General features: G+C 46.7%; 1 protein-coding gene across 1 annotated transcript in view; it reads right to left on the reverse strand.

Moving 5' to 3' along the window:
* LOC119399576 (neuron navigator 2-like) overlaps positions 1–8,632 on the reverse strand; it is a 297,894-nt gene extending 289,262 nt beyond the window's left edge. The window contains 1 exon segment of the mRNA XM_037666382.2: positions 7,623–8,632. Coding sequence (XP_037522310.2) covers positions 7,623–7,665 — 43 coding nt within the window. The 5' untranslated portion in view covers positions 7,666–8,632.
* Positions 8,633–17,195: the final 8,563 nt, after the last annotated feature.

A 17,195-nucleotide genomic window follows, 5' to 3' on the forward strand; every position in this document is an offset into this window, starting at 1 on the left:
GATAGATAGATAGATAGATAGACAGACAGACAGACAGACAGACAGACAGACAGACAGACAGACAGACAGACAGACAGACAGACAGACAGACAGATAGATAGATAGATAGATAGATAGATAGATAGATAGATAGATAGATAGATAGATAGATAGATAGATAGATAGATAGATAGATAGATAGATAGATAGATAGATAGATAGATAGATAGATATGCTGAAAGTCGCAGAAGTTCGCTAAGAAATGCTTCGCATTTAAAAGAGGAAAAAGTGCCCAAGGTCATGACGCGCGCTGACGAAGAGACACATCTTCTTGCCCCCTTGTCATCCCTGTATCTACGTAGATTTGAGCGCTCTCGCTGGTACGAAAGGAGAAAGAAAGCGCTTGAAGCGTTCGACAAAGCCCTCCTGTAACTCGACTAGTACTTGACGGATTCTAAATATTTTTGCGGCATGTGATTCAGTTTCAGTGTGAAGTTATTGCTTACATACGCATCAGTTACAAAATACTTGTATAGAGATGAGGGCCCCAGAGTATAAATGCTGAAAATGGGACCCTCAGTTCAAAATTACAACAAAATTGTTTTAAAAAATTGGCAGAAGATTAGCAGGTGGTTAGCTTGCAAGAACCGTTCTAATGCGAGATGAAATAGTAGGAATACAATAAAGTAGTACGCAAAATGCGAAACACAATATGCAAAGCAATGCAATGTGCAATCAAATGCAGTGCAGTAAGAAAAATGAAAGCAATAAAAATAAAAATGAAAACAAGTCAAATAAAAAGGCAAAAAAAAAATGAAAAGAAAACGCTATTCAAGCGAAACGTGCAAAAATGACAAAAATTATGTACATTAACTAAGGTGAGCTATCAGAAGTTGATATAAAAGATTTTATGATGATTTGAAATTTGAAAATGTGGGCACAATTTTAAGTGGTGCAGTTGCACTTCGTGAAGCGTTATGCGCTAATAGTGAGACCATTCCATTATATCTAAATAAAATGTTTCAAGGCCCCTTTATAATAGTACTTGCACTAGCCCAGAAAAGGTATTTAAGTTTCGAGCCGGGAAACCAGCTCTAGCACGACTGATGCGCCCAAGCAGGTTTAGGTAAAATCCCTCTATCTTTCAAAAGTAGCGAAAGGTCTTGATCCAGCCTCCGCGTCCTGCGATAGGCCGGTTGGCGGCACGTGACCTTTTCGCCTACGCGCCCCGCCCAAAGGGTCCAGCGGCGGCAGCGCTGTACCGGCGATAGGTACGGATCACTGCAGTGTTTTCAAGCGTGTAGTTGGGCGATTTTAGCAAGTAGAGAGTACTTCACGCGCCTCTCGCACTGTTGTTGCAAACTAGAAGCGTTTATGTACCTGAAGTTGAGTGGACGCAGGCATTCTGCGTTTGAATTTAATGTTTGGAGCGTGACGTGCTAGTATGTCGGGTCTCTATGCCTTCGGTTGCCTCACTGCGCGGAGGACGAAAAAAAAATCACAGCATATCCACGGAGTGAATGATGATGAGTGGGCGAAGCTGCAGAGGTTCATCGGTAAACCGTGAATCTTCCGTGAATTCTGCCCAGTACATCATCACCGACGTGAGATCGGGCGCGTTTATACTAAAAGTTCGATGAGAGTTATGACGACTTGCAGCTCACTTTAATTTTACATGTACGCTGTGAATTTTCATTGTTTAATCACGCACAGGAAAAATCGCACACACGCACTACCTTGGAGGTCAAAATCCAGTGCCTATATATACGGGGTGGTCAGTGAACGGTTGGGAAGCGCGAGCGGTCGGTTTTTTCAATCAAGACTCTGCCACGACGCTGCCTGCGTCGGCGCCGCTAGGCAAGATAGGGGTGGGGGGGAGCGTAGGAGAGGAGAAACATCTGGCGTCTTTTCGTTTTGCTTTTAGAAAACATCTGGCGTCTTTCGTTGGTTTATTTCATCAATCAACGGCGTTTTGAACAAAATTTTTATTGTTTAATCACGCACAGGAGAATCTCACCAGGCGCACTACCTTGGAGGTAAACAATGGCTGCTAATGGGAATGAGAGACAGAAGAAGTCGACTTTTAGCTAACACTTACACTTCTACTTCTACTAACGTTTCCTACTGGAACATGCCAATGGCTGCTAATGGGGAATGAGAGACAGAAGAATTCGGCTTTCAGTTAACGCGCACGCTGCGAATTTTTTATTGTTCAACAACGCACAGGAGAAATCTCCCACCGGCACCACCTTGGAGGTCAAGGTCTGGTACTAGCGTTAAGACTGGTTACGCACTACGACGGGGACGAACGGGTGCCGCTTTAAGGAGCTTCGCCCCTAAAATTTTTTCTTTTTTTTTTCGTTCCTCGCGGTGACAAAAATATATGCTGATGGGAGGTATGGCTGAACAAAATAAGTCGCAAGAAATTTGCGCCCACAGAAAACACCCGGCTATACGAAGTAAGTGATTTTGTAATTGTTATAGTTTCAAGCAAAAAGCACGCCGGGCCGGCGTGCTTTCGTTCGTACATATGCATGAACACCATCTCAGCAACGCTGTTATTGCTTCGGCGTTCTTTATGCCGTAGATTTGTGCGTAGTAGTCAATGCAGTCACACCCCGTATCTCTAACATTAAATAGCTCGGAACCCAATACAGCTGCATTTGTTTTTCTCAACAATGTGGCTTCAACACTACAAGCTCACCAGGGGCGTAGCCAGAAATTTTTTTCGGGGGGGGTTCAACCATACTTTATGTATGTTCGTGCGTGCGTTTGTATGTGTTCGTGCCTATATACGCAAGCAAAACTGAAAAATTTCGGGGGGGGTTTGCACCCCCCCAACCCCCCCCTTGGCTACGCCCCTGAAGCTCACAGGGAAATGACCGTTTGGGATTAGTTTTTTTGTCACACCTTGCCATGTTTCGCCTCACAGCCGTGTGCAAGATCGATTAAGGCTTCTTCGTTGAAGCATTCCGCGTGATGTTTTCCCTAGATGACCACAATGCATTTGACAAGTTAGAATAAATAATACTGCAAGACACTGGGAGGAAACAACTGAAACCATATATGCCTCACCGACACTATAGTGGGCATGATATATTTCCTATATCTGGAAAGGTAGTCAAGTCGCTGATATTCCTCAAATGCAGTGCAACTGGATTTGTGGAATATGCCCCCTTCTCCTAAGCAAACCTCTTAGAGCACGAACACAATAAGCTTAGTTAAAAGTACCGTTTAACGTTGGGAAGACTTCCGAACGCTGATAAACATAGTCAAAGCAATAATAGCGCGTATATTGCGCACAACAAGAGCGCACTACAAGAGCGCTAGGTGCCCGACGAAGTTTCCGAGAGTAGCAGATACGCCGCACCACCTGCCTATATTATTCGAACTAGAAAACAAGCACTTTTAGCTCACCCAAATACCACCTGCACTTCAAGTTAGGCTGAATGTCAAAATATGCAAAGAAAAAAAAAACATAAATGCCCTGCATGACAGCTGCTGTGGGGAACCCGCTCGGAACCTGCTTCGGAATAGCACGCGTTTTATTTCAACGTTTAACGTGCTCGTTGAAGTTATTGTCCCTGTAGTTCGATAATTGATGAACATCTTCGGCCACAAGTGTTAATAATTTAACGGTTCAAGCGTGCACGGAGTTCGGTTTCAGGCGCCCTGCAATATGCACGGGAGCGAGCGGCGCGTCCTCTGCTATCGCTGCTTCTTGGACCCCTCGAGATGGCGCGCGTGTAGTTGTCGCTACCCTTGAACCTTAGGTTTAGGCGGAGCTCGTCACCTCAAAATGTTGATCACATCTACTACTAAATGCTGAACATATCCACTAAGTAACGGGCGATGCCCAAGTTCTCGATGCAACGAGCCATCAACGTGGTTCAGGTTGGCCCATTTAGTTTTGGCATAATATGGCGTGTGTGGTTTGAAGTGCGGCAGTGACGATCGACAGAACCCACACAGTTTCGTGCAAGAAGGCGTTCCTTTTATTTGCTTCTTTCCCACTTCCGCTGCGAAATTTAATAATAATAATAATAATTCTTGATGTTTAACGTCCCAAGACCACCATACGATCATGAGGGAAACCGTAGTGGAGGGCTCCGCAAACTTCGACCACCTGGGGTTCTTGAACGTGCATTTAAATCCAAGTACACGGGCCTCTAGCATTTTCGCCTCCATCGAATATACGGCCGCCGCGGCCGGGATTCGATCCCACGACCTTCGGGTCAGCAGTCGAGCGCCATAACCGCTAGAGCACGGTGGTGGGTACCACTGCGAAATTTGTGTTGGCGGTGTGACTGACCTTTTCTCTTTTTTTTATGATGAAACGTGTCTTCCTTTTAAACGTGGTTGTCTGTGGAGTGAATTTAACCCTAAGAAAAACTTGGACTTGTCTTACGGGTCCTTACTACGTAAAGTTGAGGATTTTACAGATGTATGTTAAAGGGACACTGAAAGGAAACAAGAAATCGGTTTAGACCGATAAATTGTACTCTGATAACTCTAATGTAGTTAATTTCACAATTATGGGTTTATTAATAGAGGACGAAATCAAGGTCAAAGCTTAATTTTTAAATTTCGCGCCGAAATCCTACGCGCGATGTCCCGTATTTCAAAATAAAATTTTTAGATTTCGGCGGCATTGGCTCAACGAAATTCATTGAAAGCTCGGTATATGTTAAGTATCGGGCCCCTTCAGAGGACAATGTACTCCATTTTTACCGATTAGGAACTGCATAGGCCACAGTAGACATCGACGTCAAAATCTATGACGTCACGGTTATTGGTGCAGTAATTTCGAGGAGGCGTCGATACCAGCATTTCCTCTTTGCGCGTTTTCTCGCTTACCAAGCGTCTTCTCGCGGAAAGCGTGGCGATTTTGGTATTGTGAAAAAGTATTTCACTAATATGAGAAAAATTGTTCTTAACTTTAGAGTCCCTTTAACAAATTGTCGCTGCAAGACACTGGCCGACCACATCCGGTAATGATATGCGCCGCATGGGGATTGGCTGATATGTTCTCTTAGAAACAACTTCGGCCTCGGATATGTTTGTAAAACATTTGCCCAGCCGTTTCTTTAGCACGTTTTTTTTTGCTTTTTTTAGATGCAAGCATTTTAAAATGTCGTAAAGCAAGTAGCGTAATTAGGCCTGTTAATGTTGAGTGCCTCATTTGGATGATATTGCAAAGTGTTAGAAGTTCCTGGTAACTAATTAGAACGTACTTGACGAGTGCCGGTCACTGAATGTAATGGCAGCGATTAGACGGGCGCTGATCAGTGCGTAGAATCCGCGGGAGTTTTCTTATCACATTCAGGCGATGCACTTAAACAGAACAAACGGCGCCACATATTATACGATGCTTACGATTCTGAAAAGCTAAAAATTATTAACGATATTACAGAGAAAATAAAACAGGACCGATATTTACAGAGATCTCTTACTTTGCTAGAGTTCTTTGTAAAGGAGACTCCCAGCGATATAGTTTCCTAATAATACACTAGAGGGAACTCTGGCGCTAGTGTCTATGGGAGCTGCAACGCACGGCGCTTCAGCCGGCCAGGGAATGACGGGTAGTACACGGATTTGTTTACGCTTCGTTATTTCGGCTCCGTTTGGCTCCGTGTGGCCTGCAGCCGCTCTGTCACAAGACTAAGTTCAGCAAATGTGCAGCAGTTCCACTTCACCACTTTGACCTTTTTAGGCTCGCCAATTCAAATTGGGTAACGAAGTACACAACGGTCCATTCTTTTATCCGAAACGAACCCTAAAACACAGCAACAAGCAAAGCCACGAAGGCATTCGAAGCCGTAAGCATGAAGATTAGGCAAATCCGTGTACTACACGTCGATAATTCCCATGGTCGTTGAACAATCGCATCGCCAGAGTTTCCTCTAGTAAATATTGTGGGAAACTCTATGCTCACAGCCAATGGCGCTACTCAAAGTATCATTAGCGACGGCGGTAGGCCAGTAGAAAAATAGAACATGAAGCCTTGTGAATTCACGCCTCGGATCGTATATTTGATCGCACTAAAAAAAATATTGCCTACTTTTTTTCCGATAGCACCTTGCCTTTAGTTACTAATATGTAAAATGTTTCTCACGCGTTTGTGGAATACTGTTTTTATTTAGGACGCCAATCCAGAGTGTAATAAAATAATATGATACGCAACAATAATTACAAAGCTTTTTTTTTTTTTTGTAAGCGTTCACTGCCATTGGTCGGCCGCCTCCGCTAATCATATGTCTAGCGTTGCTATTGCTTGGAATTTCTTGCTTACCGACCACTCTAGCGTAAGACGCTTCTGTCAAAGCAGGAAGTGAAATAAAGCGAAGCGCACCTTCCAGAGAGGCAACCTTTCACTTTTTGCGGTTTCTTCGAACAATTGCACGACGACGCGAGAAGCTTGCGAAGAACTAAAAAAAAACAAAAAGACAGAGATTTCTTCAGTCACGAGTCAATGACCGCGTTAAGACGAGAAACTTCAGTGTAATGAACGCTTTCACGTGATTAGAATCGAGAAATGGGCGGGTTGGTATTGAATCATGGCGAATGTAAACGCATAGCGCAAATACACGACGACTACAGAACACTGCACACAACACGAGCGCTGTGCTCTGAACTGAAATTTTGATTGACAGACCACGTTAAAATATTCTTAACTGCGCATGTTTTAGAAGGCAATGAGCAACTCATGTCCATCACTTGTGGTTAGAAGTCATATAAGGCAGCTGATCTTAACAATTGTCTACCAAAGAATTGCGTAACCTAAAAAGGAAGCTACTTTATCCATTTTAGATACAAAACGCAGGTCATAACTGCATTATGCTTCAATCGCCTTCCAGAATAAAAAAATTTCCTTTTTAGGCTACGCTGACAGCCAAGTGTTAAGGTCAGATGCCTTGTAATACTTCTAACCACGAACAATGGTCATGAGTTCTTTACTGCCTTGTAAGAGCATGCGCAGTTAGGAATATTTTAACACGTTCTGTCAATAAAATTTTCAGCTGAAGGTACAGCTCTCGTGTTGTGTGCAGTCTTCTTTAGTCCTCGCTTATTTGCGCTGCTTGACTGAATTCGCCCTTCACATGACTTTCAACCGATCGGGTGGATACATACATAATGTCGTATTCAACCTTCAAAACGAACGCCACTATGCGGTGTTACCGCGCAACAATGGCTGCTTGGCGGCTTAGGCGTTTTGTTGCTGGGAACGAGGGTGCGGGTTCGATACCCAGCCACGTCAAACGCATTTAGAAACTCCCGAGTACTTAGATTTATATGCAGGTCAAATAACTCCAGGTAGTGGAAATGAATCCGGAGCCCCCCACTATACGTCGTACCTCACAATGATATCGTAGTTATGGCGCGTGAAAACCCAGACTATGATATCTTTTTTTGTTATTCAGGTAGTTCTTAACGCAGTGATATTCGACTCCGTTATGTATAATGATCGAGTGAGGAACAGATGTTCAATAGCTGTACACCTTAACGACTAAACATGTAGGGCGAATCATGCAGTTTATGTGCTGTTATGTTGTATGACTTAGTCAATCTCTATACGTTTTTGTCACATAAAAAAATAAAAAGAAAAATGAAGAAGTGAGAGAGGACGTGAAGAAGAAGCTCACCGTTAGGCCTCCTAATTTGTCTTCTTTGCACGACCGCTGCCATGTCTTTTCTTGTTTTGCGCGCCACTCACGATACACAAACACCAGAATAACAGCAACGAAGCGCGGCGACCGTCGTGTCCGGAAGGGTGCAAACTAAAATTGGCGCGCCGGCGTTCGTCACCTCGAAGACGTGACGTCACTTCAGATGATCATACAGTGCCGGCAACATACGGCGTCGGCCGGTCGGTCCGAGTCGACACGGAAGTCGGTTTCGCTTCCGACGGACACAAGTCGGAAATGCGCGCGTCCGTTACAATTTGCAGAGGGTTTCGATGAGCCAGGCTGTGCTAAGGATTCAAGACCGGAAGCAGAGGCGTCACATTCAGCAGAAAACGGGTGACAGTAAACACACACACGGGCGCCACCGGAGGAACGTTGGAAGCGAAAGCAGTGATAGTGCAGGTGTTTGCAAAACACGATCGCAGCTGGTAGCGCGACTACGTCTACGGAGCGCCCAGACGCAGCAGCGGCATCCGTAGTTTCGTTGCGGTAAAAACACAGGCTTCGTATAGTCCAACACTCGGCGATAAACACACAAACAAAACACCGAAGTAAGGATTCGGATATCGCGATCAATCAACCGGTAGAAAACGCGAAGACAGCTGTATTGTTTCGGCTCGTCGGGATCACTTCGTTCGATTCGTCGTCGGTTTTCGAAGACGTCTGGAGCGGCGAGCAGACGACAATGCGCGCCGTGCAGACAGACGAAACTCGCCGCTTTTTGTCCCGCGACGCGCATGCGCCGAGACGTCACTTCCGCGCGATCCACGGTCGAGCAGACGACGTGACAGACGTGACGACAACAATGCTGGCTTCGCGCATCGGATGCAGACGACAGGACGCATCCGAAAAGGAAGGTGAAGGCCGATGCACTATAAGGGCGCACCGTTGTTTCCGATGCTTGTTGGTGGGCGCGGCTGAGTCTTGCGACGATGTCAGACCCTGATAAGAAGTACTAAGCGGCGTTAGCGTTAACTATGAATGCCGCCGCATTGTTCTAGCATGCGCGAGCAAGGAGAACCGCGAAGTTGGCACGTGCTCGGAACGGTCTCTTACACGCGCATTCAAAGCCACACACACACACTCCTTGCGTCGGGCGCGCTACGGCACCAACAGCCACATCGGAAGGCTTGCCTACTACTGTACTCGCTCTCTGCCAGACCTCGGAACGGCACACACCCTTCTCGCCACGCCGTGAAGGCGCGAGAAGGAAAAAGAAGCCTTCTTTTATTTCTTTTACAACTTGTCTCGCTGCCCTCGCCACCACCTCTCGTCACGAACCTCACCGCTCCCTCGCAAGCATCGGGCGGGCAACGGCGGTTATGTAAGCAAGGAGGTTTCTTTTCGCATAGTTAGGAGGACGCGCTTCAGAAGCGGCATCGTCCGCACGTGACGGGATAAGAAAACTGTCATTTAGATCGTTTCCTGCTGCGTTTTGACGCCCGAGGCGGCGAACGTATTTCGCGGCAGCGCCGCTGGAGACCTTATAGCAGACGACGCGGACAAAATACAAAAAACAAGCAGACAAAAACAAGCAGACGACGCGGAGACAAGCAGAAGAGAGAAAGGGGCGTGCCAGCAGCAGACGAACCGCATCAAACAGACGGATATACGAGGCAAGCAGACGGACGAATACGCTAAGCAGACGATACACGATGCAGACAAAAACACGAGGAAGAAAGAAAGATGGACGCGGCATCCAGAGCGTTAGGACTAGCGAGCCCTAAAGGCTGGAACGCGAGAACGGTTGGCTGCCGTTGAGACGGAGCAATAAAACACGCTCTGTCGCGCTTTTCTTCGCATCTACACGGCCCGTTCTGTAGCTCTCACTCCTTTCGACGAGGAAATGAAAACCGTCGTACGTCTTGCGTAACGCCCCCTTCCCAGGCTACTGCTTCGCTCGTTCTATTTGTACGCCGGTCTTGAGCCGACTGAAGCTGCATAAAGTACTGTGCTTACTGTCGCGCCAGCGCTAATCCACGGCACGTGCGGTACGTGTGCCGACTAAACGCTTAGCGTAGCAGACCGGTTTGTCTATGAAGAAGACGAAAGTATGCTCTACTGAACGGCGTATTCGAGTTCATGAGTATTTAAGCATTGATATCTCCTCTTAATGACAGGGCCCTGGTGTTGTTTCCATATAAAAAGTAGGAAATAAGTTGCGTTCCGCACTGTACAAATAAGAAGTCTACCGTAAAGAGGCCATAGTATGCTTCGTGATTCGTTGCATGGGGCTGTCGCGATTAAAAACATTCGGTTGTGTATTTTTGCAAGTGGACCACTACTTCATGGCGTCCGAAGGGCAGAGAGATATGGGAGCTAGACACAAGTACAGGAAATAAATTCAGCCCAGACACTACATGGCGAGTGAGACAAGGTAAAAAAATGCCAGGCCTGCGCTGAAACCGCAGCACAGCCACAGCGAAAGCTGGAAGAGCGGCGTTTCTAGAGCCCGTTAAGCTCTCTTGGGGCTACAATACAAGTACACTAGAAAGGTACCCACTACGCCATAAATCACAATTTTTGTGAAGTTGGGAAGCACCTACTAAGCCATTATTCATCATTCTACGGAGAAGCGAGGCACCAGCTATACGTCTGTAAGGCATTATGTCACTTTGTTGACGCGACGACTGATGACGATGAAGAATTATGGCTCAGCCATTTCTAATGGGTTGGAATCGTTAAACGGCCCACCAGTTATGATATTTGCATTGGGTGACGCCCAATCACTATTTCCCTCTCCCGTCATGCTGTATAACATACGTTGACGTGGGAGAGAGACGGGGGGGGGGGGGGGCGAAGAACTTTACTGAGACCCCGAGAAAATGGATCTGCGCTTATGGGCTTCCTTGGCAACCAATACAAGTGCACTTGCGAGGAAACCACTACGCTATAAATCATTGTAATTTTTGAGAAGTAGAGCAGCAGGCACTGTGCCATTTTTCGTCATTCTACGGAGAGCGTTGGTACCTGCTAAACGCATGTATGGCATTATGCGCACTTTGTTGATGCTGTGCCTGATGACGATGAAGAATTATGGCAGAGCCCTTTGTAATGGGTTGGAAGCATTCAACAACCTACTTGTTGCGCAATTCGCATTGTGTGACGCCTGGTTACAGAATTCGCGTTGTGCGACGCTTGGTGCTTATTTTACTCTTCTACCACGCTATATTGCATATGCTAATGTGGTTCCTTCCCGACATGAAGCCTGTATAGGACCTTTTTGCAATGCAGTTTCAAGCACCGGCATGGCTCAGAGGTTGAATACTGGGCTCCCACGCAGGGGCCCAGGTTCGAACCTCGTTCCATCCTGGAATGTTTTTCTTATTTGGTTTTTTTTTTTCTTATTTCGAGCGATACTGGTTAAGGACACCGGCGGCGGCGGACAACTACGGCGCCAAAAACGGCCGGTGAAATGATCTCATAACAGCTTTCGCTGTAATAATGAATGTCAAAAGTGACAAGCTGTAGAAATTAAAAGGGGTTCTGTTTCTTCGGTTCCGTTATGAAACAAATCCCCAGATTCCCGGATCAAGCGCGCACTGGTGCATTGGTTTCGGTGATGAGGCTGGTCGCGAACGAATTGGTGAGGGATTACATTCCCTGCAATCAGCGTGAAAACGAAAGAACGAGGTTTACATAGAGCGCAGTACGCGCGCTGTCTTGTTGAACATCAGATTGAAAGATAAAAGTTATAAGCAGGGATTACGCTCCAAGTACTACGGCAGTCGGGAGTGCCCTGACTATGTCGCAGGATCCGCATTACTCGGATTCGATATTTTAAAGACGACAGTCTTTCTTGGGATACTTAAACGGAGAAATTTTGGTCTGTCTTTCTGTTTGTCGGCACATCACTCGATTCAGCCACTCGGCCAAAGTTGAACCACTTGCCCAAGGGCCACACATCTTGAACGGCTGACTAGGTTCATACTTGTGTACATTGTCGATCAAAAAGCAAACATTACGCATATCTGAGGCGCAACATCACTAGGTAAGTATTAGGTGGTGTGTTCCTTTAATGGAAAAGGCATACATACGTAATTCTAAAGACCCTAGTTTCTTAAGCTGCACTGAAAATGCGAACTGCGCAGTAAACATTGCCTTCCTCCGTGCCCTCCGCACGAGCTCATTGTTGTGTTTCGGTTTCGGTTCTGTATTGCACTGTACGAATGCCATGGGGCGCCGCTCTGGCATTCCTGTTTTACCCAGGCGACGTGTAAATAAAAGAGTGTGTGAAGAGTACTCGTTGAGTGCGGACGTTTCTTCTGCTTCAACGCTTCGCGCCGAACCGCGTGTTCGGGCTGGCTGGCGTCCCCGCCGGTCGCGTTGGTCACCGCCGGTCTTCGCCTGCTGCTGCGCCGGGACTACCAGCCCGCAACACAGCACTCATGTTTCCCGACGTATTGCCCGATGGCGTCCATATCTCACGCAGCGCCTCTTCTATTGTCTTTAGACGACATTTGCAGCGTAGCACGCAGATAGGCGGCCAATTTTTAAAGACGATTGTCTTTCTTGGGGAACTTAAACGCAGAAATTTTGGTCTGCCTTTCTGTTTGTCGGCACGTCCCTCGATTCAGCCACTCGGCCAAAGTTGAACCACTTGCACAAGGGCCAGCCATCGTGAACGGCTCACTAGGTTCATACTTGTGTACATGGTTGATCAAAAAGCAAACATTACGCATATCTGAGGCGCAACATCACTAGGTAAGTATTAGGTGGTGTGTTCCTTTAATAGAAAATACATAGATACGTAATTCTATAGACCCTAGTTTCTTAAGCTGCGCTGAAAATGCGACTGCGCCGAAACTTGGCTTCCTCCGTGCCCTCTGCGCGAGCTCATTGTTGTGTTTCGGTTTCAGTTCAGTATTGCAATGTACGAGTGCCATGGGGCTCCGCTCTGGCATTCCTGCTTTACCCAGGCGACGTGAATATAAAACAGTGTGTGGAGACTACTCGTTGAGTGCTGAAGTTTCTTCTGCTTCGGCGCTTCGCGCCAAACCGCGTGTTCGGGCTGGCTGGCGTCCCCGCCGGTCGCGTTGGTCACCGCCGGTCTTGCCTGCTGCTGCGCCGGGACTACCAGCCCGCAACACAGCATTCACGTTTCCCGACGTATTGCCAGATGGCGTTCACATCTCACGCAGCGCCTCTTCTATCGTCTTTAGACGACATTTGCAGCGAAGCACGCAGATACGCGGCCAATTTTTAAAGACGATAGTCTTTCTTGGGGAACTTAAACGCAGAAATTTTGGTCTGTCTTTCTGTCTGTCTGTCTTTCTGTTTGTCGGCACGTCCCTCGATTCAGCCACTCGGCCAAAGTTGAACCACTTGCCCAAGGGCCAGCCGTCTTGAACTGGTACAGCTGTTCATACTTGTGAACGTTGTCGATCAAAAAGTAAATATCATGCATATCTGAGGTGCAACATCCCTAGGTAAGTATTAGGTGGCGTGTTCCTTTAATAGAAAATGCATACATACGTAATTTTAAGACCCTAGTTTCTTAAGCTGCGCTGAAATGCATAAGAATGGAAGCTTGAGCGAGCTGGTATGCGTTCATCTTTGTTGAACAGCGCTCGCTAGACGACGATGAAGTAAAAAGAAGCCACAGGACAGGCGCTGCCTGTCCTGTGCCTTCTTTTACTTCGTCGTCGTCTAGTGAGCGCTGTTTCAACAAAGCTAAAATGCGACTGTGCTGAAATTTGCCTTCCTCCTTGCCCTTCGCACGAGCTCATTGTTGTGTTTCGGTTTCGGTTCTGTATTGCTCTGTACGAATGCCATGGGTTGGTGTTGAAAACTTTAGTTTTGAGAAGGCCAAGAAGGTGAAAAAAAAATATTTAAAAATGAAAAAGCAGCGTTGTGGGCGGCCTTCAGGCTGCCGGTTGTGGGCGCCGCTCTGGCGTTCCTGTTTTACTCAGGCGACGTGTAAATAAAAGAGTGTGTGGAGAGTACTCATTGAGTGCGCACGTTTCTCGCTTCAACGCTTCGCGCCAAACCGCGTTTCGGGCTGGCTGGCGTCCCCGCCGGTCGCGTTGGTCACCGCCGGTCTTCGCCTGCTGCTGCGCCGGACTACCAGCACGCAACACAGCACTCATGTTTCCCGACGTATTGCCAGATGGCGTCCATATCTCACACAGCGCCTCTTCTATCGTCTTCACACGACATTTGCAGCGAAGCACGCAGATACGCGGCCAATTTTTTATTCAGTATATCGCTACGTGCAATTGCCAGCCCCTTGAACCAGCGCGTGTGCGCTGGACGAAGAGAAGGCAAATCTCTCTCCGCTCGGGCTCTGAGCTGGACGGTCAGCGCTGCAACCGCTACTGTAAATAAAATCGTTAAATACACTCTAAGAAAAAAGGACTAAAAGGGGTAGGAGGTTAGTCCTTTTGGGGATCAACTGATTTTGCCACAACCAATAGTCCTTTTGGGATGAACTGCAAGGGGAATAAACAGTTAGTCTTTGAAGGATTAACTGCAAAGGACTAACGGTTGCTCCTGTAAGGAGTAACAGTTGATTTTCGGATATGGTCCCTGAAGGAGCAAATGTTACTCCTGTAAGGACTAACAGTTGGTTTTTGGAAATGGTCCCTGAAGGAGCAAATGTTACTCCTTTAAGGAGTATTGGTTGATCCTCAGAAATGATCCTTGGGAGAGCAAATCGCGCTTCGCAATTGTAAAAAATGGTGGCGAAGTTACTGGCTCTTAGGACGGACATTTCACGGAAACATGCCACTTAAATAGTGCTTTAGAAGTGGTACCCAACTTACATGTATTAACTGCTATTAATGCATTCAGTGAGCGCTTGCAAGCAATAATGCTGATCATTCGAATTTACTTTGCCGAACTTGAGAGAAATTGTGTATACCGGCTTCAAGACTTGCCCTAGCGAGAATATTTAGTTGCGTGCCCTGATCTTTCAATCCTTTAAAACACTTTGAATCCTATGACAAGGTAAAACTTGGCGAGAAGTGGCAAACCACGACACGGGAACACAGGTCACATGAATGACACCAACACACACACATGCACAGTGATTCAGGTTACCAACGGTTTTAATTTCTTGATTGTGTAAGTTGCAGATAACCTACGGTGTTCTATAAAGTATTCAAGGAAGAAAGAGAAACACGATTCTATTAACATCAATCTTTATTTTTACGAAAACACCAAAAAGGAACGAATGCCATCATTTAGTTGGTGTAGGGCCTGTTCCCGAATTACTAGGGCGAGTCCTACCTGGAAGAAATACAAAAAAGAAAATTTTGTTACAAAATAAAGTAGCTAGAAGAGAACGACTTAATCACGTAAGCCCCAATAATTGCGCAGTCGCATGCTCAAAAACATGCGACGCACAATGCTTTTTAGTCGTCATAATATTTATAATACAATGTACCAAGGCAATGAAAATAATAAACTTACCTTTAAAATTAGCAGAGGGACGTTGTTTGCAGAGCAAGTAAATCCAGAAATTGTTGATCACACCTCGATGTGACGGCGTCCATCTCTGAAGCTTTGCAGAAAGGAGCTGCGATGGAGTCTTGCATGTAAGCTGAGGTGTCCATTTTTCCGCAGGAAAGTTACGATGTTGGGTCCAATAAACAGACGGTACACAGAAACAAACGTGCATGCGCGTCCACAATTGCAGCACATGCAGCGAGGTATGTTCTTCACAGCTGCGTTCATAGTCTGCGTAAATAGCGGCACTCGCTGACCCCGAAAGAGCAAGATAGATCACAAGTGACACAAAGACCCGCACTCGACACTCCGGCGAGCGATACTGAAGAGAAAGAGTGCGGCGCGGAAGGATACCCAACATAAGCGCTGAAACGTCCGTCAGATTTACACGATTGTCACCGCCAGTGAATATTGGGAAGCTTATTGGTGAACTAAGTTTCAAGTCCTCATAATTTATGACACAATATTAACACACTACAAATAAATTAAACTTTTCTCGCGTTATTTTCTTGATCGCAGCAGTAAGCGGGCCGACGCGCCCGATGCCTTCTTGTCATCTGTGCAGTGGACATTTTGAACATGCGTTCGCCGAATTCCTTACCCCTCAGGTCGTCGCCGCCTGCAACCCGCACCGCGACAGAGTAGAAAGGAGGGCTTCGGAACAATAGGGCGCACCTGGCCGAGAGCTAAGCTCATGACCTTTGAAAGAGGCATTCGTGGGTCTACGATCACTGCTTCGCGTTCGTTCGATGCTGAGCCTTGCTGCAAACAAAGGCCACAGAAAAAACGTCTTCCCTTCAACCTCTACCCGCAGGAGTAAATGCAACCGTTCGTCCCCCCATTAGTCTTTTCCGAGGTATGTCTAGTCCTCCGAATTTGCACACGACACGCACTTCGCGGCAGTTGGGACTAACGACACGATTTGAGGACTAAAGCTGACTTTACTCCCCCTTCAGCCGGTTTTTTCTTAGAGTGTAGTCTACGGACTAATCTACCCGAGTCGTCTTCACGTACCTATTTGGTGGAGTGACACGTTTCCCTCCCCGTCCTCACCATGAAGCTTCGCAGCGGCTTCTGTAACAATATAAAGCCTGTGGGAAATATTTTATTGTGCGACACCTATAAGCGCGCTTACTGGCACTTCGATGTTACCTTGGCAGGGTATACATGTTTTCACCAGGGCTTAAAATCGGACAGGGCTCACACCCTCCTGCAGTATATGTAGGTGCGGGCTGTGCCCCCCCCCTTGCCTGATCCGCAATACATTTATGCACACACCAAACAACCACACACACACACACACCCACACACACCCACAACACACACACACACACACACACCACACACACACACACACACACACACACACACACCACACACAACACACACACACACACAACACACACACACACACACACACCCTTGCTCAACATACCAGAGAAATACACAGCCGATCAGGCCCGTAGCCAGGAATTTTTTTCGTGGGGGGGGGGGGGCATTTGCCGAGAACTTTAGAAAAATACCTATTTTATTATTTATTTTTGGTAAAAACACTTGCTTCTCCAAAATTTCGTGGAAGGGGGCCCTAGGCCCCCCCGCCCACATACATACATACATACATACATACATACATACATACATACATACACTCACACACACACACATGCGCGCACACATACAAGGAGGACTATGTGGGGTGGCCCTCTAGCAAGATGACCCCCAATCCACACCCTTTGAGCTAAATGAGACTTGAAGCCTTGGTTATCTCCATCATTCACGCTGGCAGAGATGGCTTGAACGGAGGCCAACTTCTTTCTGCTTCATTCCCAAAAGATTTTGGGACATATGTAAACGGCGCCATCTCTCGGCGGCAGCAAAGGCGTCTTGTCGTAACTGAATGGCAAATAGGCGAGAAAAAAAATCATATCTGACAGCAAAAGCTAGCTACCAACAGTACTCTCGGTTAGATACAGCAGAGAACGTACCGGAACATGGGTAAAATTACAGTATCGCGATGCAAAGCATGTGGTTTCCCAGGAGAATAGATCCTTTTCGTAATCCGCAAGGTGCGATTTCCGTGGG

The sequence above is a fragment of the Rhipicephalus sanguineus genome, chromosome 7 (genome assembly GCF_013339695.2).
Source record: "Rhipicephalus sanguineus isolate Rsan-2018 chromosome 7, BIME_Rsan_1.4, whole genome shotgun sequence".
Lineage (NCBI taxonomy): Eukaryota > Metazoa > Arthropoda > Arachnida > Ixodida > Ixodidae > Rhipicephalus > Rhipicephalus sanguineus.